We start from the raw sequence: 27121 nt of genomic DNA on the forward strand, positions 1-27121 counted from the left end.
CCTCCACCCGCCGCTCTGCTTCAGGAGCGGCAGCTGGGCCGGGCTCAGTGCGCGGGGGCCGCCCCTCCCGGAGCGGATAGCCCCGGGACCCGCCCCCGTCCCGCACCCCCCGCGGCGTTATCGCCGCGCGTCCCCGAAGACTACTGCTCCCGGCTCCCCTTGCGGTACAGCCGCCGTTTCCTGGGCGGGGCGGTGCAGCCCGCGCTCTCTCATTGGGCGCTATGGGAATGGACGAGGACATGGGCCAATCGCCGCCGAGCTCCGGCGGGCTGCCCTGCGGAGGCCCCCCAATGAGGGGTGGCGGGGGGCGGGCCGCAGAGGGCGGTGGCGGCAGCGGCGGGCGGCTGAGGCTCGCGCGCTCCCCGGGCCCGGCCCTCGCGCCCTCCATGGCGGCCGCTGCCCGCGACGCCCTCTCCGCCGCCGGCCTCGACGAGGCGGACGAGGCGGTCCGGGGCACGTGCGAGGACGCGTCCGTCTGCAAACGGTAGCGGCGCCTGGGGAGGGGGAGCGGTGGGGCGGGGTGGGCCAGGCTTCTCCGGCGCTCCCCCGCACCGGGCCGCGGCCCTGGCGCGGTGCTGGCGGGGGCGAGGGCAGACGGAGCGGGCGGGAAGGCGGCGAAGCACGGCCCGGCCCCCGGGCAGCCGGGCTGGAGGAGAGGGGGAAGAGCCCCTTCTGGTGGGTGCCGCCCCGCGGAAGGGTGCCGCCGTGCCCGGCGGTGCCGGTGCCCTTTGTCTGCACCGAGGCCGAGAGCGTAACCCGGGGCCCGAGCGGCTGCAAGGGCCGGCTGGCCGGGGAAACACAGAGCTGTGTGGCAAGCTAAGCTGCATATGGGAGAAGAAACTTCAAAACCTGGTCAGCGTTCCCCTTGGAAAGGGCGGGTGTTTGCTCTGGGGGCTTTTCACTTGGACCGGCAGCTTTAGCCCGCAGCTTTGCCATAAACTTTCCTGGTCCTGTTATTAAACACCTGTCCAATTTTCTACTTAGAGTTTGTTTATAAAACAGCATGCAGTGATAGAGTTATACTTACGGTGGGGATCTGAAATTTCAGTGATGTTTGATGTCTCAGGGAAAAAAACGTTTGATATTTCTCAGAATTCTTTACTTCATCTCTTCTGGAGGACGGGTGCTGGGAGGGTGTTGAGTTTTGTTGCCCTGTTGTGCATGGGCGTGAATTTACCTTCTGTTATCACGGGCTTTTTGTTCTATCCTTTGTTATTGCTGTAGCAGTAAATTGTTGGGTAGTTGGGTTTGTTTTTGAGAGTTAACCTTTTCAAATCAGTTGTAAAACTAGTAAGTTCTATTAGAATAGAATAGCACTGTTGTCTGTGTTAAAATGATATGTAGAAGCTCTGGAATAAGTGCAAACAGCTCATAGCATAATGATGTGTAGAAGTAAAGCCTGCTTTGTGTTCAGTCTGAGGAACTTTGGACAGACAATTCCTCTGTTTGCTGGGTCCTCAAGGAGGAAATATTTGAGTTTAGGGCCTTTGCTTGCAGAAGTTAATCAAACAGTGCCAAGAGCATTAAAAAGATGCTTGTTTAATATGGCAAGAGCCAAAATTTTTTACTAGGCTTTCTATAACTTCTTAATTGAAATAGTTCCGCGCATTCAACAAGGTTTTTAAACCTTGTCAAGTTGTGTGACCTGACACACCCAGGTCAGAGAGTGACCTTTTCAGCCTGTGTATCTTTCACAGTAAATCTTGGTGACCTTATTTAATAATTCTCTTATTTTTTTCCCTCTGCTGGACAGGTTTGCTGTAAGTGTTGGCTATTGGAAGGACCCTTACATCCAGTATTTTGTGAGACAAGCCAAAGAGAGAAAAGCACCTGAAATCAATAGAGGCAAGTTGGCATGTGAACTTGAATGAAGACAGTGCAAATGTGTTCTTAGCTGGTCTTGAAGAGCACCTGACAAAACCTCATGAATATACTGGGTATTATGGAGTGTAGGAAATATGTAAAAGAATGAGACAAGTTTTCTTCACAGTAATAATTCCATACTGTATCTGATCTTTTAAATATTACTCTTTAAATCAAAACTCTTATCCTTTGCTTTCTGTATTCTAAATGGAATGTCTCTGTGTGTCTCAGCGTGCAGTAATCCCTACAAAGCAATCAAAAACGTTGATTTGACCCAGGACAGCAGGGTATGTCAGCTCTGGTCTCTGCAAAAGTATGCACACCAGCTAGAATTAATTCATTGTGGTGAAATTTGACTAAAACTTTTATTTACCCAAGGAATCCTCTTTTATCAGTGCATCAGATTTTGTTAGTAATTAAAAAAAAAACCAAAAAAACCTTAAGTATCTTAAAGAGTGCATTATTCTTCCTAAGAAACACCATTTTTTAAATAGACAAAGAGTTTACAAAGTCACCTAAGAATCTTATTGAGTGTAAAACGTTAAGTATTATATGAAAATAATAACTAAAAATAACCTTTTTTGTTGTTGTTGTTAACAGGCTATTATGCTCGTGTTCATGGAGTCAGTTATCTGATTAAAGCTTTTCTGAAGAAGACAGAATGCAACTGTCAAATTGTTAATCTTGGTGCTGGCATGGATACCCTGTTCTGGAGATTAAAGGTAATGATAGCTGAGAGTAACGAACTTGGCTGAAGACAAAGATTTGTGTGAACATTTGAAGCAGTCTTCTGTGACGGCTTTTCGGTGCTGCATTCTGTAGTACGACATGGAGGTGTGCAGCGAGGCTGACTGCCCTGGCTGGTCTGCCTCAGTTCTCAGCTTGCTTAGCATTAGTTTAGGTATCTTTAAACCTCAGTGCACAGGAGCAGCTGCGGGTTTCACGGGCTTTTACCAAAAAGTGTGTGACACGGAGCTGATCTCTAGTGGACTTTCAGGAACGGAGCTTGAACTCCACATTTTGCTGTTCTCTTTAAGTCTTAAGGTTTCGCTTTTTTTATCCTATATTAGAACAGGAATAGGGTACCAAAGCACAGGATTGTACAGGCTCTATTTACATGTTTCTGAATTATTTATATAAATGTGAGTTTACATATATAAATATTTATGTCTGTTTGTATGCGTGTATGTAATTCACAAAAATTCAGATTATTCAGTTATTATATGATAGTATCATTGTGAGTGAACACACCTCTAAGTCATCTTGTCTTCTCATTAGCATTTACATTTGTAAATTTGGTTTCTGGAAGAAAGCCCAAGGAGGCCAGTCGCATTTTGTTTGATCACAATTCATTGTATTTCAGTCAGTGGAAGGGAAAAAATAATGATTTTTTTCTGAGATGTGAAGCTTTTTTCTTACCTGCATTCCTACAAAAACTATGTCAATACACATTTTTATTAACTTTCCTGTAACTGATTTTAAAAGCTAAAGTGGGGCCTGTAATTCCAATTCTTTCTCCTTGTAAAGAGCAGGTGTGGTATAATTAACGTACAGAAGATGGGACCCAGTTAACCGAGTGCTTCAGTGTTCTGACTACTGATTTAATCTACTGTTCAGAAATTCATGAGGTTGACAAGCTAGAACTAGCAGCACCTATCCATCACAAAAGGATTGCTGCATAGGGAGAAACTTGGTACAGCTTATCTATCAGGGTGTCAAACAGTGACAACATGAAATGAAGAGGTTTTCCCCTTTTTTGTTGTAGAGGAATACAGATGCGCTTGTAGTCTGGCTGTCGGTTTGAGGACAAATTGTGGAATGTGGTTACTTTCTGTGTAAACCTGTGCAAAATGTTCCTGATTCCTTTCTTAGAAGAATATACTGAAGATGCATGGTAAATGTCGTAATAGTTTCCTGTTGCTGTGCTCTTCTAGATCCTGATAATATATGTTTCAGTGATCTAGTGTCTAGGATTGCTGCATTACATAAAATGTTAAATAATTTCCTTAATGCTTAGAAGACAGTCTAAATGTCTCTCAGCTTTTGTTGTTTTGGTTTTTTTTCTGAGCTGTGGGACATTAAGTTATACTACTGTTACAAATGCCAATGTAAACTAAAACAAAACTATTTAGGACTTAAGGTTATATCTTCTTGCCATGTGCATGTGAAACTTGAATGTCCCTAATCCTAGAGTCTTACTCCAATTCTCAGGATGAAAATCTTCTCCCTAGAAAATATTTTGAAGTGGATTTTCCAATGATAGTTGCAAGAAAAATACATAATATCAAGTAAGTATAACACTTATGTTTAGCTATGTGAAACTGAATGTAATTCAGCAAAATGTCATGAGTTGCAAGCTACAATTATTTCGTCTCTTTTCTGAGAAACTCTCATGCTCTAGGATTTAGAATAAAGGTTTCATTATGCAGGCAAGTCGTACATGTGACTGTGCAACCACTATTCCAATTGCAGAAGTTGGTATGTGGAAGCTTTAGGGAGGCAAGCAGACTTTATTCTTAATTATGTAAAATATAATGGGCAGGGGAAGCCTCACGTTGATTAGAGGCGATTAAGTCGTCTTCTCTTACTATTGAAGACAGTAGTAAATTCCCAGACTTGCATGTTCAGTTAGAGAGGTAGGATAGCTGGTACTATACATGAATATTCTGTTCGAATGAATACATTAAGGCTTATGGAGGAATCTTGAAGAGAGTGTCTTGTCTGGATTTCTCTTGAAATATTACCTCAAAACTTAAGAGTCATTTGGTATAAAACTCAACTGCAACTTACTATGAAGCCTAACTTGCTAACGTTTCTATTTCCAGTAGAGGGCAGAGGTATTCTCTTGTCTGTTTTTAACACACACACACATACATATCTATGTTCAAAAAAAAAATAATTGTAAGCACACTGTTAAACAAGCTTAACTGCTCAGAGATGCTTCTTCCTCTTCCCACAGATCAAAGCCTCCCCTGTCAAAACCAATTATGGAATCCCATTCAGGGGACTCTCTTCTAATAGGTGAGTCATCTTAAAAATAACTCAGCAATGTACTGCAGCACTTTTAAAACTTTTCTGATCATTTTGTTCTGCTATGTGGGCAGGCTTTTAATGTTTGAAACGCTGTTTGGACAGAGAATTGGGAGGGAAAAGGGGCTTTTTTCTTCTCTTACAGACTCCTGCCCATTTGTTCTGTGTCATGTTAGAAATGTCTTCTCTTGAAGTGGTTTTATTCTGCCAGAAAGTTTTGGGTTTTTTTTCTTTTTCTCTCGTATGTAGCTTAAGTTATGTTTTCTTTTCTGTCACAGAAAAGCAAAAATGACACTGCTAGTCATGTACACCGGATTTAAATATCTATTGAGTGTTTTCCTCTATCTTCTTTCTGTCTCATTAAGAGCACAAGTCTTTACATTTAGCGAAGTCTTCACAGAAGAAATACAGCCTGCAAAGTCCATTCTCAGGAGCCAGTGCCATTTATTACATTTTAGTATTAAGGGATATTAGATTCGGGTGGTGTCGTGTGGTTGTACTGTCTTGACTTATAGCCTCACTATGTTTGTGTCAGGATTGTAATTCGAAAACCTCTGTACTTGTGGAGAAAAGCCTGTGTTCCGCTGAATAATGTTTTCGGTGCCCGAATAGCAGGTACTGCACTATAGTAGCTGCTTTGGACCCTTTAGGAGGAACAGTAATTATCTGCATCTACAACACCAACTAATTTGTGTTAGCAGATATGACCCTAAAACAGAGCTAGCAATGTTTTGTGTTCCCAGATACGATTACATCTATAGGTGCTTTTAATAAGCACAATTCTAGCTAAGGATCTGAAGGGCTTGAAAGGGCCCTCCAAGGAGTGAGGAAGAGTACAAAGAGTGAGGAGTTGTTCTTGTGCTGCCAATGGCAAAGTGTAGATGCTTCACCCCAAGGCTCTTTTAGTGCTTTAACTTGGATCAGAGTACTGCCACGCTCTGACTTGAATGGGCGTATTTATGCATATAATGTACATTTTATTGCTGCATGTTAGAGGGTCTTAACTTCCCAACCTTTTAGATGTCCTTTGAATGGCAGAATTCTCCACTGTACATTCAGGTCTCAAAAGATGAAAGCCCAGTGCCCCATCTCAGAAAAAGGGCTCCTAAGTATCACTGTGTCTCAGCTAGAAGACCTTCTTATAACATCTCTCTTATATACAATGAGAGATGCTGCATAAGCACTGTTAAAAAGGCATTAATACAAGGTTGATCAGAAGGGTTAGATAGTATTTATGTTACTGAACAGCTGTAGATATGTCTAGTACAGTAAAACAGCTTGCAAAGTTATCAAGTTGCAGCAGTGTACTGTAATCAAAAGCTACTAATTAGCAAGTCGCAGCAGTGCACAGCAATTAATGTATCACTGTTTAAATGTATTGGACTGGCTTATTTCTCTAAAGCTGTCTCTCTTGTTCTTTCTCAGTGCTGGATTTCAAATACTTTAGAGTAGCCATTTTACTGTAACACGGCTGATGTAGGCTCTACTACACTGAGATCTTTGGGATGTAGCGTAATGTCCAGATATTTGTGGATGGTGGAAGTCTGTTGTAGAATCCCAGTTTGAACGGGCACTTGATAACCACAAGTCAGTTTGAGTGAAATCCACGTGGGAACTCTCGTTTAGGGCCATATTAATGACACTGCTTCACGTGGAAGTGCCACCAGAAGAGGCTGTGGCCTAAGCAGACAAATCAAACAGTCAGATGAATAGAGATTTCTTACAGATCTAAAGGAACTTGACAATGAATTCGCTCAGCTACTAACTGGTATATACCCTCTCATTTCAAAACTGTCTTAGTACCTGAGAACTCGAAGGTGGCGGCTGTGACTCAAATGGGCTCCAGGAGAAATCCAGGGAACTACAAGCCAGTAGGACTGATGTCTCTACTGGACAAATTAGTAGAAACTCTAACAGACAGACTTAGTGGAACACAGGAATAATATAATGTGTTGAGAAAGAGTCAACATGGCTTTTGTAAAGGTAAGTTATGCCTCACAAATCTATTGGAGTTCTCTATAGGAGCCAACAGACACATTGGAAAAGGACATCCAATTAATACAGTGCTTGAATTTAAAAAATGTGTTTTGACAGTGTCCCTCACCAAAATTTGCCAAAGAAATTGCACAGTTGTTGTGGGGGGAAGGAATGGTTCTCATATGGATAAAGAGCTGGGGATGGAGGGTAGGCATATGTTGTCAATTTTCATTATGGAGGGGGATGGAGATCTGTGCTCAGTGATATGTTGTTGTTCAACACTAAGAAATGATTGGGAAAATAGAGTGACTAGTAAGTGGCAGCTTGTTGGCAAGTCCAAACTCTTCAGAGTGGTGAAGAACTGTAGAAGAATCTTGTGAAATTAGTGACTTGGTGATAAATTCAATGCGGATTAATATAAAGTGATGCACATGGGTGGAGAAAGTAGTTTGTGCCTCACATGTAAATGATAGGCTGCTGGCTGATTATTGCTGCCTGCGTACAAGATCTGGATGTTCCAATAAACAGATGCATGAAAACATTGGCTTAGTGATGGTCCAGAAATCCAAATCAAATCTAAGCGTTCTTAGAAAAAAGATAGAAAACAACATAGATGCCATTATTAGTAGTACATGTTTGCCCTCTTTTTGTCTTTTCCCTAGGTAGCTGCTGTTGGCATCTGTGAGAGGCAGGATACCATACTAGGGGGACCTTTGGTCTGACCTGATACAGCTGTTAGACTAATGCAATGTTCTGGGAATACCACCTGTCATAGGGATTGTAGTGGGGCAGCATGAAGCAGCATTTCCAGGTAGGGAAATGTTACTCATTTATGTGGTTTTCGGGGTGGGGCTATGGACCAAGATTTTAGAATCTTGGGGAGGGAGGTTGTCCCATTCTGTCCCGTCCCACCCCCCATCAGTTCCATACTGCTGTCTCACGTATACCAGGATAATTTGTTTAGATGCTTTGGAATTTGATTTTTGAGTTGTTGTAATATCGATTGACACGAGTCTTATTCTCTTACTGCTTTTCTTTTCGCACTATATGTTTTCATTTTATGAAGCTGGTGCTAATAGACAACTTTATTGGCTTCAGGGCAACATCTGCTTTCTCCTTGCCCTTTAGACAAAGCAAGGACAGCATGGCTTGCAATTCAAGTATAGATATTTGTGGCCTCTGCCCTTGAATGCAGCAAGATGACACTTGTCATTGAACAGCTCTGCCGTTTCCTAGGGAATGTAGATCTCCAGGGGAAAGCAGTGAATTTGTGCAGTAATTTGACATCGCTGTGGCAATATCGATTTAAATTGTTTTCAAAGTTCAGCGGCGCTGTCTGGTTTACGATGCAGTTGCTAGTGTTGGGAAGTTAGTACTCCACCTTTGCTACCTTGCCAGTGCAAATTATGCTTCGGTGAACTATTACCTTTCAGTGCCACTCATACACTTCCTGGCCCTGTCTAGTCCAGCTTTGGGAGTTGGTTGTTTCAACTTCCTTTTCCCTACATTTCCAAACTTGCTTGTGACCCAACGCAGACGTCAGGGTTGTTGCTGTCTTGGTGACTTGCATGCCTTGCGTTGGGGAGGATCCTGCGCTTGCAAGACAAACTAAATTTCTTTGTGTTTTGACATGTACCCTGTTCTGATGTTGTAGGTATAAACAACCTGAGTGAAACCAATACTGTGTCATGCCTGTGAGCCTGCAGAATAGGTTGTTTGTAAAGCTGCCAAAGATACCTTAGGATGAAAATCCTAATGAAATCAGTTTGAGTCAATAGTATCCTGCATGCTGCCTCTTGGAAAACCTCCAGGAAATTGTTTCACTAATCTAAGAAGAGAGTAAGAAAAGAAAACTCTGAAATCTTGTAGCAGAGGAAACACTCCGCTTCGTGTGCCTGTGATTCTGTAATGCTGCTTCAGCAGATGGATTAAGGTGGTGGGTGAGTGCCTGTGGGCCACCATAAAACAGAGCATTTACTTGCTGGTGGCATGGTTCTGTGAAGAAAAATTTTATTGCAGTGAAGTCAACTATAGGCAACTATAAGCAACTCCTGCTACCATTCAGTTACTGTAATGATGTCTAAATTCGAACCACTTATATTGTTACTTCTGTGCCGAAAGTCATGGATAATATACATACAAGTGGTATGATCAGAGCAAAACGTTCTCTGTTGCATTGTGCATGGATAACAGAAGCGAGCATCTAGGCTGAGAGAGGCTGTGTGGGGAAGATGGGGTGGACTGGAGTGATGGGCTTGGTTTTTTTTCCTCTCCTTCCCTTTCCCCTCCATTGTATTTCTCAAATGAAATCTGAATCTGGTATTACTCAAACCTTCATTTCAGACAAGAACAAGAGAGAAACTTTGTACATAACTGAATATGCTGAGTGTCAGCATCACAAAGAAAACCGTAAGGTAGCTCTGTGCTCTAGAAAAGAACATCATGACCAAACAACTTTGCTAAAAAGCAACATGAAATACTGGCCTTTGGATGGGAATTAGTGCTTGGAATATGGGTTTTTCAATGGATTAAGCCACCAAATGTTGCTGGCTAAGCCAGCATTAGGACAGCTGGCCTGAGTCACAACAAGGTGGCCCTATTTATTTGAAAATTGCCACTGACTTGCGTGTTAGTGCAGCGTGGGTGGTGGTCTCTGGCGCGGCCAGGAGGGAAGGCAGCAGCGCTCCTGGCAGTGGCAGAGGTCTGATGGAGCGTGCAGGGCTCTCGTCTGTGGGGAGGTCGCTGTGGCAGACACCTTCGGAAGAGTGTTTAACACCAAAAAAATTGGTTCAGTTAAAAGAAACTACTTCTTCACAAGAAGAAATCAGTGAGACCATGTGACTGTACTACCAAGGTGAAACTTGCTTTTTCTTTTTCAGCTGCTCTGTAGATAGGCAGGTACTGTAAAATACATTTGCACCAATACTGCTCAGTCAGGATGGCAGCATATTTGCAAATTTTCATACTTAGAGCATCAAACTCTGCAATAAAGTAGAAATTGGTGCCAGACCATGAACTAGCAGCACACTATGTTCTGGGGTGTTTATGGCCGTACTTCGACTTTTAGCCTCCAGGCTGGGAACAATGGCAATTCCAGCTATCATCAGCTGCCATTGCCTTGCAATAAGTGAGTGTCTGCTATCTAACTGTGAGATGATGGAGCAATTGTCAGTCCAATTTTAAAGTTTTGAAGTCCTTTGCCTGGTTAAGTATGATCTCTTCATCCCTTTGACTTTATATATAAAAAGGACTTTTTAATGCCATGTCTAGGCCAAAGGTGGAAGCTAGCAGAAAATCTTACAAGGAAGTTTGGAAGAGGCTTAGCTTAAACTCTTTCCTCTTGCTTTTTTTCCTTTTGCCTCTCTTTTTGCATTTTAAAATTCACTAGTGTAAATTTCATATTTTTCCCTAAGATTTCCTTCAAGATAAAACTATTGATCATAAATTTTGAAATATATGAATTATGGAGATGTTGAATGAGGTACTTTCAGATTCGTTTAAAATGTACAATTGTATCAGCTTGTGTATAATGTGTGTGCAGCTCTGCCCCGGTACTATCTGTGGTTGTGTTTGCCAACTATCAGTGGAGAGTTGAGGGAGGTTGGCAGGAAAATGTGTGGAGGAACAAGTACATTCTGTTTGAATGGACCAAAGAAGGAGAACCAGGCAGCCCGGATACTGGAAATGGGAGTAAAGTGATTGCATTTGGAGTAAAAGGCTTTTGAAGAGAGGAAGACAGTCCATTCCTCATCAGCTTTCTTGGCCTTTTAAAAGTTTCTGCTGCAAGGAGTCCTGTATTAAGGCATTAAGTACACTTGGTTTTAAGGTTTAAAGAATATTTGCACTGAGCCAAATCACCCTTAAAGAAATCTGCTCTGGTTTGGTGTTTGGTTTTTTTTCTAGTAGATCACTTGTAATAACCAGGCTATGGCTGTACGGCTGTCTATTTTCACTTGTCCACAATCCACATCTCCAAAAACAACTGTGCTGGGCTGCTCTGGGGATGACCCAGGTTGCTTCCTTTGGCCATCCCCTCTCCCACCATGTCAAGGCATAATGGAAACTGTGGGGTTTGTTCATGCGTATACAAGCTTATTAAAAACAACGTTAGTAATTTTGATTGCTGAAATTTGAACCATTGGGAAGGAGAGTTTTCTAACATAAGATTTGAGAGGTTTTGCTCTTTCCTGCTCTTCAGTGATAGAAATGCTTGAATCAACATGGTGTGAGCATTTATTCTCACCTCTGGTGAAGTGTTTGTACTACTTCTGATACCGGATCACTTAAAAATTCTTGTAGTTTATTTCTGGTTATAATTAACATACCAATATGTCCAAGTCAATGAAGCTGGATAAGAAGATTGCATTAATTTCCTGCTAATTGTGGTGACTGACGCTTACCGTGCTGTATCTCCGGACAGCAAACCAATCAGTATATAAATACATTCCTCTGTGTGGTGGGGTTTTTTTGTGTGGCTTTTTTTGATGCCATTATCATGGCCTTGATATAATAACTTAAATAGAAAGGTGTGGGAAGTAGTAAAGCTATTACAGAACATGCACATGGAAAAAAGCCTTGACTCAAAATGTTGAATCATTTGCCACACAACTTTTTTTTTTTTTTTCTTTTTTTCCTTGTAACTCTCTGCATGAACTGTTCTGGTTTCTGTATCTGTTCAGAAATGTTGCTGGAAAGACAGCTATTGTCACTTGATAGTGCCATTTTCAGTTGGTCACTTGAAAACTAAATGGAGGTACATCTTCCAGAACGTTTGAAGCACTGCTTAATTTAATAAATTGCCTTTTTTTTCCCCTCTCCTGAAATGGAAAACCCCTTTCATCCCGTCACTTCAGCCACTTGGCTTCTCTTTCTCTCTTCACATAGCTCTTGACATCTGCTCCTGTATTACCATTCAGGAGCTGTGTCTGTCAGCAGCATTATCCCAAATGGAGCTGTGCCAGAGCTTGCTACTGCAGACAGGTATTGCCTGGCCATTACAAGACCACTTTAAACTCTCACTCTGGGTTTTTTCACTGTTTAGCTTACTTATTTTACTGCTTGCTCTGTTGCACTCATATGGTAAGAGGGGAAAATTATGTGCTATTCTGTCCACATGTCTTCACTCTAGTAAAGCTAAAGTATGAAAGAGCAATCTGATATATTCCTGCAGAACTTTAGTCTTTGATACTGTACTTGTAAAATGCTTTCTATGGGGACTGGGCTCATATAGTTGCATTGATTGCAACTGGTTGTCAGAATTATTGATAGCAAGATGCTCATGTTGCTGCTGGCTTCCTTACAGTTTGCTAGTATGGCAAAGTGTCTTGACTTTAGTATTAGTTCCTCCTTCATGTTGGAAAGCATTTACAGGAGCTTGCTGCCTGTTGTATCCCAGCGTGAATACTTGTTTCTCAGAATACCTTTTCTAATTTGACTCTACACTTAAATATCATCGCTACATCATACGAAAAGGCTAAATGATAACTTTTTTGGTCCCCAAATCTGTCTGATACCCATATATGTTATATAGCTATATGTATTGTTAATTTATATAGCTATATCTATTGTTAATATTTGGAACATTGTTACTCTTAACTTAGTTTTTCAGAAATTGATGTACTTTTTTTTAAATGTAGTTCCTTACGTACATACGCTGGGTCATCTAAAAAGACTCTACAAACAAAACAAAAAACCCTGCCTTTAATCTTCACATTTTTCTTCTCTCTGCATTCCTTGAAACCATGGTAACGGGTGGGATAACCTATCTGCATTACAGTGGCTGTGGAGTAAAAGAGTAGGCTTGTTGCAGAGTCTGATGCTAACATATCACCATCTGTAAACCACAACAATCAGGTATAAGGGAAATAAACGTTTTAAAAAGAAGAGTTTGCTGTTAATTGTTAGGTATAACAGATCAAACTTTGACTTCAAATTCATATGTTCCTGTGTATTTTTTTTAATTTATAATTTCAGCATCCCTCTTATTTGTAACCATTAGTCTCTCAAAATTTTAAACTTGCAGATTCTCACAGCCTAGACTCCAGTCGATATTCCATAGTAGGAGCAGATCTCCGTTTCTCATCAGATCTGGAGGAAAAGCTAAAGAAACATGACCTGGATATACAGTAAGATTTTTTTTTTTTTTTAAATTATTCTTTTGATTAGCACTTGTGGAAACATACTGGTGAGAGTAAAATCAGGCTTGGGCATACAGCATCTGCATCCAGTGCTCATTATGCTATTTCCATGGTTACCTTTTCCTGAGCCCTTTGAGCAGAAGGAATTTTTCAGACACCTCCTGCAGCCTCACTGAGCCGAGCAGGCTGGCATTGCCGTGACTGCTCGGTAGTTCCAAGTCTGAAGCAAGGTTGTTCCTTTCGTAGTCTGTTCTGCAAACTGCGTTTTCGTCCTTCCTGAGAAGATCAAACATTACAGAACTATTTGCTTCGTGTTCTTAAAACGCTGCGGGGAATGAAGTCTGGCTTTCTGCGAATGTGTTTCTGGTGGCTGGTTCTCTTTGGGGTATATGATCCTTTCGCACAAGTTAAAGCTCTTGTTGCAGGCCAGGCAGCTGTAATTCCTTCTCGCTTTCCCCCCCATCCCTTGCCCTGGAGGGGATGAGTTCCTGCAGCAGCCATTTTCTGCCTCAGAGCTCATACAAGTTTTCTTTCTCCACTTCATGAATTTAACCCTTGCTTGAATTTTGTTGAAATTTAGTTAACAGAATCATAAGTTATTCAAGGGGAATCTCTAAACTAGAGATGTATCAGAAATATCTTTTTTTAAGAGTTGGTTCAGTTGCATTGCGTTTTAATGCTGACTGATGTGCAGTACCTAGATCAGCGAACATCTTCCACCCCTATTGTAATGGCTGTATGAGTCAAGATTTCTGGGAGCTTCGTTGATAAAGTGAAGAATAATTCTGTCAATGTTAAATTATTTCGGAGTTTTACCTTTGTAGTTATTTTCTATTGCCTCCATTTAAAACCCCTATCGTTCCCTAGACCTTTTGGCAAAGTGATTGCCATGGAGCCCTTTGAGAACTTAGCTCTGGAAGCTAATATCTGGGATTTTATTGTTCAAGTGTTAGGCTTCTGGAGGGGGCAGGATTCAAGTTTTTAGAGTGGATGATGGACATACCTTTCAAATATAAAATATATAAATAGCGGCTATCTGGCTGGGTGGGAGAGAGCATATGGGTAAGCAGAATGCATTAAATTGCCATTTAAATCTTTACACTTCCATCTTCTGAAATCTTGCCTTGCTTGCCTACATTGCTGCTCCTTGTGGAATTTCTCCTGCCTCTAGTGACTTTTCTTTTTCCTCTTCATTCCAGCAATTAAATGAAAACTCCATAATTCTAACGAAAATTACTTCTGTAGATGTCTATTTTTGTTTTTTTGTGGATGGAGGGGGAAGAATCTACGTCCAAACTGTAGATTGCATTTTGTTAGATAATAATGTGTGAAGCTTGTTTTACAGATACTGAACAAATTTGCCTAATTAAAATTCTTCTTAGAACTTTTTTAAAGAGAAAACATTTTTTTTCAATTTGTATTTTATGCCTAATTTTACTGATCTCTAAAAGACTGCGGACTGTATATATAGGGTACAATTCTTCTGCAATTTTAGCATGCACTTCAGTTCATGCTATCACAGTTCAGAGAAGACTTACAGAATACACATTCTTCTGTGTTCATAGTATGGCTGACTTAGGGGAGATTGTTTCCTAATATCTCTGGTTTGTAACCATTGGAGTCCCCTGTCAACTGCCAGAAAACCCAGTTCTAGTCAACTCGATGAAGTGATTTTATTCAGTCTTAAATGTCTAGTTCATAAAAAGGGTAGCTCTTTTAAGAATTTTTGGGGACATGAAATTACTTGCTTGCTAATAATTCTTTATAGATTTTTCTTGTTCTTTTGGTAGAAATAGTTCTCTTGTTTTTTTGTTTTAAAGTTTGCCAACGCTTCTGGTAGCGGAGTGTGTACTGGTTTACATGACACCGCAGCAATCTGCAAATCTTTTAAAGTGGGCAGCAAGCACTTTTCCAGTGGCGATGTTTATAAATTATGAGCAGGTAAAACAAAAATGGCGTTTTTAGACCTGCGTTATTGTCATAAAAATTGCTCTCAAAAGTGGGAGTTCTGCTTGTAAAATAAGAGTGGGCCATATCCTTTTGTATAGACAGCAGTTTCTGGTGAATTTCTTTAGTAATGTGTTTTATTTTGTAGATCTGTTAGCTCATTGTAAAGAATATATAGCCATTCTGAAAGACAATTGCTGGACTATGTTGAACCAAAAGAACTGAGGCTTAATCCATATGTGGAGAAAACCATAGAATATTGGTTTAGATAAGACAGAGGAAAAAGAAATGATGCTGAATGTTGGATATAAGTGTATAACATTACATAATTACCTCTTTGTGTTCTTTGACAAAGTGGAGCAAAAAATCACATCAGCATGAACTTAACTTCTCTGTATGGAAGTAAAATGCTGCCTCGGGGGAACTAGGTGGCTCCAGGAATTAGTAACAGGATCTTCCAAGCTGTAAATCACTGCTAGAGAGCTGAACCAAGTTGCTGACAACTTAAAGCAGAGTCAGTTTTCAGTGCCCAGTGCAGAGTCCCTGTGCCTGCAAAGGCAGTAGCGTTGTCTCCATTAAACTGGCACTCAACTGGTAAACGTGAGGTAGCTGAGGAGGTTGTGGCAGCGGGAAATGAGACCCCGTGTAAGAATATGTGAAACTTACTTTAATGTTATCCTGTACATTTTATGGCATAGACAATTCGAGAGTTTAACCAAGTTACTGCTTTTCATTGCGATTACATTCTTTTCGGAAGGGGGAACACTTTTGTCTCATTCTCTACCTGAGGTGAATATGACGGACCGGTTTGGACAGATCATGATTGAGAACTTGCAGAGACGACAGTGTAACCTGGCTGGAGTGGAAGTTTGCAGATCCTTGGACTCTCAGGTAAAGGGGCACAGAACTCTGGGTGTGTTTGATATTAAACTTAATTAATCTGTCTGCAAGTTCTGCCTCTGTGTGTTCACTGTAAGGCTCAGAGGTAAAGCAGGTTTGGGGTGAGCAGCTGCTACTTACTGAAACCCTTTCCTATCCATGGTACAATGCCATGGTTGCTCGATATCACTTAATTTCGGTAGTTGTACAAAACCTGCAGTAGATCAGAGCACAGCTCCTTCTATTCCACTGTCCTCTCTGCGCAGAGGTTAGCAGCAGATGCTTAGAAAAGAGCTTAAGAGCTCTTCAAAGAACAGGTCAAGCAGATGGCCTACAAAATCCTTAAGGGGAAAAACTGTTCTCTGGTATTTTTCCTCCAGTCGTCTGAAAACTGTGCTGCTTGTTTATTTTACAGAGGGAACGATTGCTGTTAAACGGCTGGGAAACTGCACGTGCCATTGATATGATGAAAGTGTACAGCTTTTTGCCACAGGCTGATGTCAAAAGGTATTACTGGTAGTTTGCTTGCGGCCAAAAGTCATCTTCATATGCCATTTCTGAGGTAGCTCACATCAATACCGTAGTATGGGCTCCCCTAGTATAACAGAGAGGAGGCTGCGTGCAGATGCTAGCTAGGTGGACAGAGTGTGTCTGAGTCTGAAGCTCTGCAGAGCCTTAAGGATAATGCCTGGAGCAACATTAATGATCCAGAGGGCTATTGCTGCCAGAAGTAGACTGGCAGTGATGATGATTTATTTGGGTGCAATATGAAGCATCTCATGACAGAAATTTGCAGATAAAAGATGCTACAGAAATGCCGTGTTGAGTTTTTACAGTACCAAAGATGTTTCTTGTCAACATCTAGCCTCCACAACACTAGATTGGTGGAGCAGACTCCTGAAATACACTCAGAACAGGCAGCCGCTTTTCATGTCCCCAAGGGAGATGACATCCAGGTGTTTGCTCCAGTCTTATAGGCCTAGATAAGATTACTTATGCATTTGCTTTTTTACTACAAGTGGGTGGAAAATGGCCAGTCCTGTTTTTCCCTTCCTTCTTCCTTGGCAGCATATTTAGGTAATGAGCCAAGGCAGGGCAGTAATTTAGGGCTATGACCTATCGTACTATGCAAGCGAAGAGGGAGAGAGAGAAGAGGTGTGCCCAGCAGCGTGGTCTGACTATCTCTCAACAGATTGATGCATCTTCCATTCGTATCATGTTCGTGAGTAGACTGCTGGGTCTGTAGACAGTGCTTAGTACATAGAGGGTATAACTAAAGGCTGTTAGAATAGTCAGTAATCTGCATAGATTTTGTTAAATCTTTTGCATTAAAGAAAAGCTGAAACGGGGGAAACTGTTTTTAATGAGTAACTCCTTAGGTATATAATATGAAGTGTGAATTGCTATGAGTCATTCATTAACTATAGTTTGAATTAGCCGAACAAGTTACCTTGGTCAAAATAAGTATTCACATATGGGGATTTCTCAAACCATGGAACTGAACAGGTGAGACTGAAAAATCATAGGTTATTTAAATAGGAACGATGACTGTGTGATTGTACCATATGGCACTTGTGGAGAGACATAGCTTGTACTCTTTCTGCAGCATTTTTGACTACCTTAGATCTGTTCAGCTCCCTCCACTTGTTCCAAATGCCAAGAAATAGGTTACGTAAACTCTGTCCTTCAGTATTAATGAGGCAAATAATGCTTTCTGTTTATAAAAATCTTTACAAAAGTGTTCTTCTGCAGCACTTGCACATCTGTGAGTGTATTTAGGAACTTTTGCCCCTTAGTCTCTTTTGATCCTCAGTAGCAGCCCTTCCAAATATTTAGCATGGAAAATAAACACTCTGATATTCAAGTAATCTAGAGTGAGAGAGAGGAATGTGCCAGGTTAAACTTTTTAAAGCAAGCACAGCTTGGGAGTTCTTCCATTTGTTTGGTGGAAGACATTCAAAGATCTTCCTTTAAGAATCTTAGGTAGGAACCATTTTAGGAAAAAAATCCTCAGATTTTGTATGTACTGTTTGGTTTGTGCTTCATCATGAGCTCATGTGGGAGAGCTGTTAGAAGCTGCACTGGTGTACCCATCACTCTTCCAAACATAATACGGACTTGTGAATATCTGGAGAAAATACTATCTTCAACTGTTTGCTGTAATCCTTTGATAAAGATAAATCTCCTTCCATTAGGCTGTACTACTGTGTCTACTTAAATCCAGCAAGACCAGATACATGCAGTAAAAGGGGTTAGAAGAGAAATACTGGTATTTGTCAGAAGTTACACAGATTAGTCCTGGAACATGAAATTCCAAGTTGAAAACATCTTGTGGGTCACTTGTTTCATACATTGACAACGAAGGCTAGGATTAGTTATGGACAAATACCTGTATTAATTTACTAGAAAGGTAACTGCCTTATTGGCCATAGTTTTCACTCCTATGGAGTGAGGAAGAGTACATTAAAAACTATACTGAGACTCCAGTTTGAATCACAATTTTTCTTTTGTTCCTACAGAATAGAAGGACTTGAATTCCTAGATGAAAAGGAACTGTTTGAACAACTAATGCAGCACTACTGCATCTGCTGGGCTTCAAAGGACAGCAGTAATCTGGGTAATGTTCTCCAACATCTAGGAGGTGACCCTTCACATTGAAATCTCACGTGGAAAGACTGGGACTATACACACCAGATGTATAATAGAAGTATCCTGTAGCAGGAATGGGGTCAGCTTCTCTGTCATTGTTGGGGCTGTGAACACCTCCCAGGTGGTGTGTCATGACTGTTTCTCCACAGCCTTTGAGGGTTTGTACTGGCATCTGAATTGCCCAAGAGGAAGCCTGTCCAGTACAGGGGAGTTAGAATTTTTACACCAAAAGATGCCGTATGGGTTACTTTAAATAACTGCCTGCTTTATACTATCAGTGCTAATTGGAAGGTTTACAAATCCTATGCATGTAAAATGCCATATGGGCACATGGTATATGAAATCACAGCGTCCTGACAACATAAAAATAAATTTGTATTACTTAGCCCAGTTCTCTTCTGCACTGCCCCCATTTAAATCCATCTGAGACTTAAGTTTTCCACACTACTTTCTCCTGGGGGAAAAAATTCCCTCTGAAGTTAACTCTTTTAAATGTTCCTTTTGTTCTTAAAATTCTGTGTCTCCTAGACTGGAATTTCTTTGAAACAGAGAGACTTGATTTATGCTTTATGTAGCATTATGTATGTTGCTGCTGCTTAAGAAATAATAAAATCAAAAGAATTGTGGTTTGGGTAAAGGATGCATGTCTATAGCCATTATTTGTCCAAATTAGAAAGGCAACTCTTGCAGACACAGCTTATCTCTACTTCTGTCTGCAATTTGAGGGACTTCAGTCTTCCCAGAAAACTTCTCTGGCTGCCAGTTTATATCTTTTTCCTTCCCTTCTCCTTCTCTGCCATTCCCTTGCTCCTGACAAAGCAGTACTCAAGAACAAATTTTATTTGCTGTGCCTTAGCAAATGTGGGTAGAGGGAATCTCTGCTGAAGTCGTGCATATATCTCAGCCAGATGAGTAGCAAAGCATCTGATACAGCTGGTAAAGCTGGGTCTTCAATACCCTGTTGCTGCTGCTGTAACAGAGGTGCTGGCTTGTGGTGTCTGCTGACCTGAATCCTACAACTTTGACTGTTCTCAGCTGCAGAAATGCACATTTTCCGTTTTGATTTCTTACAGCTAAAAAGTGATGACTGTAATACAGAACTTATTTCTAGAGGAGCTAAGGCCAAAAAGTTCACCTATTCATAGTAGCCAGTATTTCTGGCATCTCCAGCGTTATTCTTTGCTGTGATTAGAGAATTATTTCGGACAATTTTGGGTACCGAGGTTGAGTGACGCTGCATATCTTAGAAGTCAAAAAAGACAAATCCCAAAGGAGATAATCAAATGTCTAATACATGGATATGCCTTAATATAAAGCAGTTTTTCTTTATCCAGAGTGAATTTGCTGCCCTCATTAATGGTACTTTCTCCAGCTTTCTCTTTTTAATTTCATGGGCAGATCCTTAGTTCATCAGCAGCCTCTGTGTTGTTCCTTCTGCCATGAATAACCAGTACTGCTTCAGATTGGCTTATTCAAATTAATTGCTGTATCACAATCAAAAAAGGGTTAAAAAAGTAGAGATCAACATGTTTCCTAATTTCCTTTCCTGCCACTAAATCCTTTACATTTAAGTTTTTTTAAAAAAAAAAAAAAAAAAATCTCAAAGCGTCCTTCTTCCTGTGTCTAACTGTCCTAATAGTAGTGAAGTACAGGTAGTACAAGAATAAACACTTGTTTCTCCCCCCCATCCCCTTTTCTTTTCGAACAGGTCTTGCAAACATCACATTCTAATGTATTTGCTCGAGGGAAGCCGCGGGCCCAGAAGCCACAGCGACTGCCTTCTGCTTGAGACAAGGTCACAGAAATGGTGGGACTTCGCATGTGCCAACTTCAGTCTGCGCATCTGTGTAAGCGGCGCCAGTGCAGAAAGCGACGGGTGCTGCTGATGTCGACTGTCCTGTTGGCTTTTGGTAGTTTTGATGAATCTTTTTTGCCCATTGTGAGCAACTGTTATGAGGCAAGACTTGCCTCTCATTCCCAGATATATAATGATGGACTTTCATAAGATATCAGTAATTCCTGTTTAAAAGCTTGCCTTCCTTAGTTTAAAACTGAAAGTAAAGTGTTCTTGGATTATATTATTTTCCTCTTTTGTCTTTTTGTGGATGTGTAAAATGTATTTGTGACAGGAAGCTGGAAAATCAATGCTGGTGAGCTGCATTACTGGATATCTCTGCACTGTGCACGGCTGATCATGAAGGTTAAATTTTGTTAATTTTCATTCTGTTCAGGTTGAATTGTTATGAAGCATCACCATGTTAGCTTTCTCCAGGCTTTACTGTCGATACAAGGCTGTCACTATACTAGGTATGTTCTTGTAGGGGAAGGGTGAAAGAAAAAGGGGGGACTGTGATTCTTGTTCAGTGATGTACAAGAAACTGGATGATATTAATGTAGGCTTTATTTAACTGGGAAGGGCTTAGCTTGGCTGTTCAGCACTGGGATGGTAAAGGTAAGAAAGAAATTAATCTAAATTTGCACTGCTTCTGGTAGTATCTTTATACCAGTTTCTCATTCTTCTTTCTTTCCCCTTAAAAGAAACAAACAAAATCCCAACAGCAACAAAAGACCTCGCCCTATTGTTTGAAATTGAATCTTGCAACCTTCCTATGAGAAAAATAATAAATGTTTAGTATTTATAATTTGACTAGTGTCTGACTCATTAGAAATTACCTATTTATATCTGATTTGGTGACTACATTTTTTGTCTCTCGCCAAATGCCTCACCAAGAGTATTTTTTTAAAGCAGTTGCAAGCATAAGGAACCATTTTAATACTGTATGTGACTTTCTGTACTGTAAGAATACCTGGCTTTGGAAATAGTTGACATGAGCTTGGACTAGAGATGTAGAGAAGGAGATTATTGAGATACCAGAAAAAGTAATCAGTTATTAGAAGTGACAGTCATAATTTCGGAGGAACAGAAGTAGTAAAAAGAAATGGCCTTCCCTTCACTGCCCTTCTGTCTCTCAGTCACTGATTTTAGTCACTGGTAGCTACAGGCCACCTCCTGTTATGTTTATGTCAAGCTGATTTCATAAATGACAAGGCACAGAAATACAATATTTGGTTAATGCTCTGCTCGGTCTTTGCATAGCTCTCAGCCCCCAAAGGGAAGGGATGGACTCTTTGTGCAATTATGAAAGGAGCTTATAACCTTTGCTTCCTAGATAACAATATCGATGGTATGCTTATGCCTGCACGTTTTAGATGTTTGGGCTTATCTGTACCCCTCTTCTATTAAGAGGCATGTGCAAGCTGTGTCTGCATTAGTGTTGACTCTTTCTCTCCGCAGATGGAGGAGACCAGAAGGGCATGTCTCATTTTTTCACCTTACCATCAAAGTTCCTTCTTGAGCGCAGCAGCTGTTACCAGGGACTGTAGGGTTTGCCACTGGGTGGTTTCCACGGCAGTTGCCTGCTGTCTGGATGGGGAGATAGACTCGCTGATGAGCCTTTCTGCTTCTTGGGAAGCAGGGGCAGTTAGCCTGCTTGTTTAATGGCCTGCAGCTTTCTGGGTTTTGCCTTCTGTTTTCACACTGTTGTTACTTATAGTTTTTGAATATTTTTTCATTCCCACTGTGCAATTGCTCTGTCTTACCCTAACATGAACCCAAGGAGCTAAATTCAACAAGGATCTTAATTAGACCTCTGAGTCCTCCAAACTTAGTGCCTAGCTAAATATGGCATTTATGCCAGAGACCTGGAAAAAGAAAAAAGCATCATGCCTCCTTGCCCATCTTCAGAGTACAGTTTCTCCTGAGTTAACCTGCGTAGCTGTGTAAAGAGTAGATATTCAGCTGGCATAAAGAGGAATACCAGTATGCAACTACTTCCTTGGTGTCTGCCCCTTCAGAAGGTCAGTGCAAGAAACACCTAGAGATCTGGAACCTTAGGTTTGAGCAAAGACAACTCTCTGATAACTGCCAGACGACAGGAGTATCGGGGTCAAAAGGGCAAAGTTATATGGATAAAACTTCATTTGAAACACTGCCAGTGTAGATGTGCATCTGCAGTCCCTATTCGGAGCATAAAAACTTGTTTGTCCTCCCTCTACCATCCTGGTTTTGTTTAGGAGGCAGAGCTTGACAACGGAAGGGGCGTGTGAACTTTAATGTGACACTGACAAAATGGCAAGGGTCTCTTTCTAGGTGAGGTAGGGGCTCGACAAAAGGTAAAACAACTCAAGAATCTCAGTCAGTTCTGCAATATTTGCAACATTTTTTTCTCCTCTTCAGTGCTTTTAGTCACTATCAGTGGGACAGCAGGTTTTTATTATGGATGTGCTATACATGAAAGCAGCCTATGTTTTGATGGAAAGATGGGTTCGATTCTACTGACTGAGCCAGTCTAGTAAAAGTTTACTTCTCAGTTCTGCTAACATGGTTTCATGCTGCCAGAAGCTTGGTTATTGATATCTAAAGCATGGTTACTCTGAAAATATACTTAGCCATGATCTTTTTAACATCTTTGCTAGTCCAGGCCTTGAACTGTCTGAAATTGTGATGGCTTTATAACACATGATCTCTTAACTGACAGTTGGTTTGGGTGGGGTTGTTGGTGGGTTTTGTTGGGTTTTGGTTGGTTTGTTTGTTTTCTTTGTTGCTCTACATTTGAGGAGAAATTAAATAACTTTCTAAAAGAACTGCTGCTTATTTAGGTTGGGATTCTGAGGTGCTTTCTCGCCTTCATGCCCCTTCACCCCCACCCAGTCCTTTTCCTTTACCCAAAGGCTATTTTCCCAAGTCGAAATCCTGGTAAATCTTTTATTTGGAATCTGCCATCTTCTAACTGTTTTGAACTTCATCAGTACTGCATCTTGGATCATGCTGTGGACCATTAAGTTGCTTTTCTTACTTTTAATGAGCTTATAGCATACCAGGGCCTCCCACCTACAGATGCTCTGACTCACATGAGAGCTTTGCTCCTGTGGGGTATGTGCGCTGTCTTGCAAACTCATTTGCTAGATCAAAGACGAGATGTTACAAAAGCATGACTAGCGGTTGGGCACTTGATTGGTTTGTTTCCATTTTTAAGAAACAGTAAGGTGTTCCCGAGATGGACAACAGTAAATGTTTGGCTTCTTCCACCTTCAGAGTGACTGTGGCACTTGGGGAACATGGCTGAGCTAGGACCTGTTGTTCTATCAGCTGGTGCTATATTTGAGATTCCTTTTGCTTCAGGTGAACTGAGATAATGAGATTTGACGCTTTTATTTAATCAGCAGAATCTGTGTCGTTTGGGAGCAGGCTTATACCTGCTCTGTCCTCACAGTGTGCATTAACCCTTTTGTAGAGGCGTTTCCATCATTTGGAAACGAGCCACGTTAAATCTGCATCCCCGCGGATGGCTGGCAGGAGATCCTGTTGGAACAAAGCGCAGTGGTGACTGCTGTGCCATTGCTCTCCAGCCACCCGGAATCGGATCTCACCTCCCTTCCAGCCTCATCAGATACCTAGGTCTCCTTGAATCTCTGATGATCTCTCAAAATTCTCATCCTAGTGTATGTAAAAGCTAGTTCCTACTTTCTTGTGTCTTCACATAGGTGCAATTTTCTTCCTTGTGGTTTATGGAGTAAGAACTTACTAATGGATGACTAACCTCTCAGTATTGGAGACTCCTCGGTACGGCTTTGACAAGATATCTGATTCTGCCTGCAATACTCTTTGATCTTCTGCTCCTTGATCTCTGTCCACAAACGGCGCTGATCTGACTTGCTGGCATTAGCATTACCTGTGTTGGGTGCTGCATAAGCACCCAGTGAGAGATCGTGTCTATCCTGAAAAACCTCTTGATTTGAATTAATGTGCAAAAAGTATCTGAAATAGCTGAGTCAAAGGTGCTTAAATATGAAGATGGGAGAAACGAGACAATGTGTAGTGTCACAAATCTTCTTATAGCCACGTTTGACGGGTTACCTGACAGTTAATATCTCTGTTAGTAAGAATCAGGGATTAAAAAAAAAAAAACAAAACCCAACAAATCAAAAGCCCTATAATACCCTCTGCACTGCAGGAGTTGTCTTGTGCAGTGACTAATGCTTGCTCTGTGGCAACAAGACTATCCTGCTGATTTCTTTTGAATAAAATGAATGAATACATAGTAGCATAAAAGCCTATACTATCAACTGAGTTTTGGCAAGACCGCCTTTGAGACCATATTCCTTGAGCCTCTTGTAACATATCTTTATGAGTGGGAGCCAAGCTGAAGTCTTACCGGCTCTGGAACAAACAAATCTGTTCCCTTTGAATTGGTCGACATCTAAGATGCAACCACTGAGCTGTTGCATTTTTCATATAAGCAGGGTTTGAATGCGGCTCACTACAGGAGACGGTCCTGTGCTCTATCAGTCAATCTTTTTTGTCGTTGTCTTTGTCATAGTTTAATCCTCTCAGTGTTTGGAAATGATGTCTGCTAGCATGAGGCAGATATTGGTGGAATTTCTGCTCATCAATTTCTATTTTAGGTCCCTGTATAAATTGTTCATCTGAGGGAAGCACTGAAGAATGCGGCATAGGAGTGGAGCTGATGCCGTGGGATGAAAGGCACGATGGTGCCCAGTTTGCCCAGTTCGATCTTCGTCTAGATGAGTCTGACTTTCCCTCTTGCAGCCGTTCAGCTAAACGCCTCAGCATCCAGCTAGGAGAAGGGAAATCATTCCTGCAAGAATTCTTCAAGAGTCCCTTCTAGCTCGGTTGCCCACAGTGGTGAAGAAAGCAGGTCACTTTGTGCTTCAGGGTTACAAGAGGATCAAAAGAGTTGGTGATACCTCAGGAGCTCGTGGGGGGAGGACGGGTGTGGGCAGTCTAGCTCTCATGACTGCGCTAACTAAAATAAATGAATCTTTCACCTCTCTTCAGGGAATATTTGGGTTTGGAGAGTGCCTGGTGCTGCTGAAACAACGCTAGAAAGCCACTAGCTGAAAAAGGCTGAGAAACATTTTCTAGCCAGGAGAGATGGCCTGTGCCGCCTGCTGCTGCTTGCTGTGCTTTGTGTGACTGCTTGTCAGCAGGGGCTCCCTGGAGCTGCACGGTGAATCTCTGCCTCTCTTTTCTGCTCTCAGCCCAGCCTTTTGCCTGGGTTATTGGTACTGACAGTACAACAAAATTCATCCCTGCAAATGATTTGTTTAAGGGGGGGGGGGGGGGAAAGAAATATCATGTAAGCTTGAGTGAACTGCAAGGCGAAAGTCAGCTGCGTTGCCCCAACCAGCCAACTATGGCACAGGAGCTCGACTGTTCCCTTTGCAACCTCCTGCCCCGCTGGCAGCTTCCCCTGATGCTTGAGGGGTTTTGCCTGGCCCTGCCTGCAGGAGCTCGCCGGCGGTGTCTGCGGTGGAGTCCCTGCCTGCGACTCCTGGTGCCGGCTGAAGAGGCTGAGAGCCAGACGCGGCCGGTACCTGCCCCTAGATAAGGGCACTTTGCTGTCGTCCTTGCCACTGGGATATCCCATATCAGCCCTGAATTTAGCTCTGGTCTCCATGTCATAGCCACACCTGTGTCATTTTGTTGAAGATCACTTAAAAGTACTTGAAATAGTTTCCTCTTTTCTACTGAATATAGTTTCTATGTCTGTAAATGTAGTAACAGCATGCAACTTGATGTCATCAATAGGAAAAGTTCTGCAAGTCTCTTACGGCGAGGAGCCTGTGATGTTGTTCCTCGCCCTGTTGCTAATGGGTTGTGGAGCACCTAAGAAGTTGCATCTCCCCCCTGCCCTCCCGCTCTGTTTCGACTGCAGGGTGGGTAGTCGGGCTGTCCCGTGTGCCGTGCATTCGGAGAGGGTGGGTGACATGGGACCTCCAGGGAGGAGGACAGCCGGGCTGGCTGTGGCCCTACAAGGGGCTTTGCAAGGAGACTGACCTGGCAGCTGCGGGGTGCGTGGGGGGGATGAAGGTCCTGCTGAAGGAGCTCTACCAGGGAACGTGGGTAGCAGGAAGGGGCAGCCAGAGGAATTGTGTCTGGTCATACTCGCTGTTCTTGAAGCAAGATGCTGTTAATCCTCTTTGCTTCTCCTTGTGTCTGTGGTCGTGAAGCATTTGCACAACGAGGATGCTGAGTCCAGTTGCCATGGCAAACCAAGGGAGTCGGAGCACGTGGTCCTTGCCTGCCTTTGAGATGCCTGTCACAAATTGTTCCCGACAGATACAAGAAGATCCTCGTATCTGCTCCGTGCTGAGTCCTGGATGTTGATCCTCGCTCTGTCCAAGCTTCAGCCACAGTTTAGGTGATTAGACTTTACTGTGCCTGTCTTCCATCCACGTTACCTATGCCTGAGCATTGCCTACTCACTCTTAAAAGATGGATAAAAGAAGTCCCTTTCTAGAAAATTAAATTATTTAGTTCCTTACAGGGATTATCCAGCTCTAGGAACTGAATGAAAAGCAGTTGTTAGCTTAGCACGTAGCATTTCAAGCTTCTCTGTAGAGTTACCAGTTCCTTATTTTGTGCTTACAAGATTTTTCAGGTCTCTCTGCTGCTGGGGCACAGGGAAACGTGGTTATTGAGGACAAAAACCTCCACTGTATTTGGCCTTACAGGATATTCGTGGAGAGCTGAGTGTTAGGTAACTGCAACGCGCATATGCTACATGGGACTGGGAACATCTGTCCCTTCTATGAAAGCTTGGTGGATTTTGATG

At 42.0% G+C, this 27121-nt stretch overlaps 1 protein-coding gene across 3 annotated transcripts; it reads left to right on the forward strand.

Moving 5' to 3' along the window:
- The first annotated feature begins 308 nt into the window (after positions 1-308).
- LCMT1 (leucine carboxyl methyltransferase 1) lies at positions 309-25619 on the forward strand. Of its 3 annotated transcripts, none has more exons than XR_012676156.1 (12): positions 309-484; positions 1754-1845; positions 2464-2585; positions 4075-4151; positions 4823-4884; positions 12893-12995; positions 14828-14948; positions 15744-15845; positions 16249-16340; positions 18353-18450; positions 20191-20789; positions 24948-25619. XR_012676156.1 is itself a non-coding variant. In XM_075165587.1 (11 exons), exons 1-11 carry the CDS (start codon positions 387-389, stop codon positions 20211-20213), a joined length of 990 nt encoding a protein of 329 aa, XP_075021688.1. In that variant the 5' UTR covers positions 309-386; the 3' UTR covers positions 20214-21124. The 3 variants fall into 3 exon arrangements, 1 of the variants encoding a protein (XP_075021688.1); XR_012676157.1 differs by lacking the exon at positions 24948-25619 and having other exon boundaries at positions 20191-20392; positions 20714-21124; XM_075165587.1 differs by lacking the exon at positions 24948-25619 and having other exon boundaries at positions 20191-21124.
- Positions 25620-27121: the final 1502 nt, after the last annotated feature.

Source organism: Calonectris borealis, chromosome 16 (genome assembly GCF_964195595.1).
Source record: "Calonectris borealis chromosome 16, bCalBor7.hap1.2, whole genome shotgun sequence".
Classification (NCBI taxonomy): domain Eukaryota; kingdom Metazoa; phylum Chordata; class Aves; order Procellariiformes; family Procellariidae; genus Calonectris; species Calonectris borealis.

Coding starts and splice junctions, on each gene's coding strand:
- LCMT1 (XM_075165587.1), top strand. CDS start 387: ATGGCGGCCGCTGCCCGCGACGCCCTCTCCGCCGCCGGCCTCGACGAG. Junction 4,885..12,892: donor AGGGGACTCTCTTCTAATAG/GTGAGTCATCTT, acceptor TTAAACTTGCAG/ATTCTCACAGCCTAGACTCC. Junction 14,949..15,743: donor TGTTTATAAATTATGAGCAG/GTAAAACAAAAA, acceptor TCTCTACCTGAG/GTGAATATGACGGACCGGTT.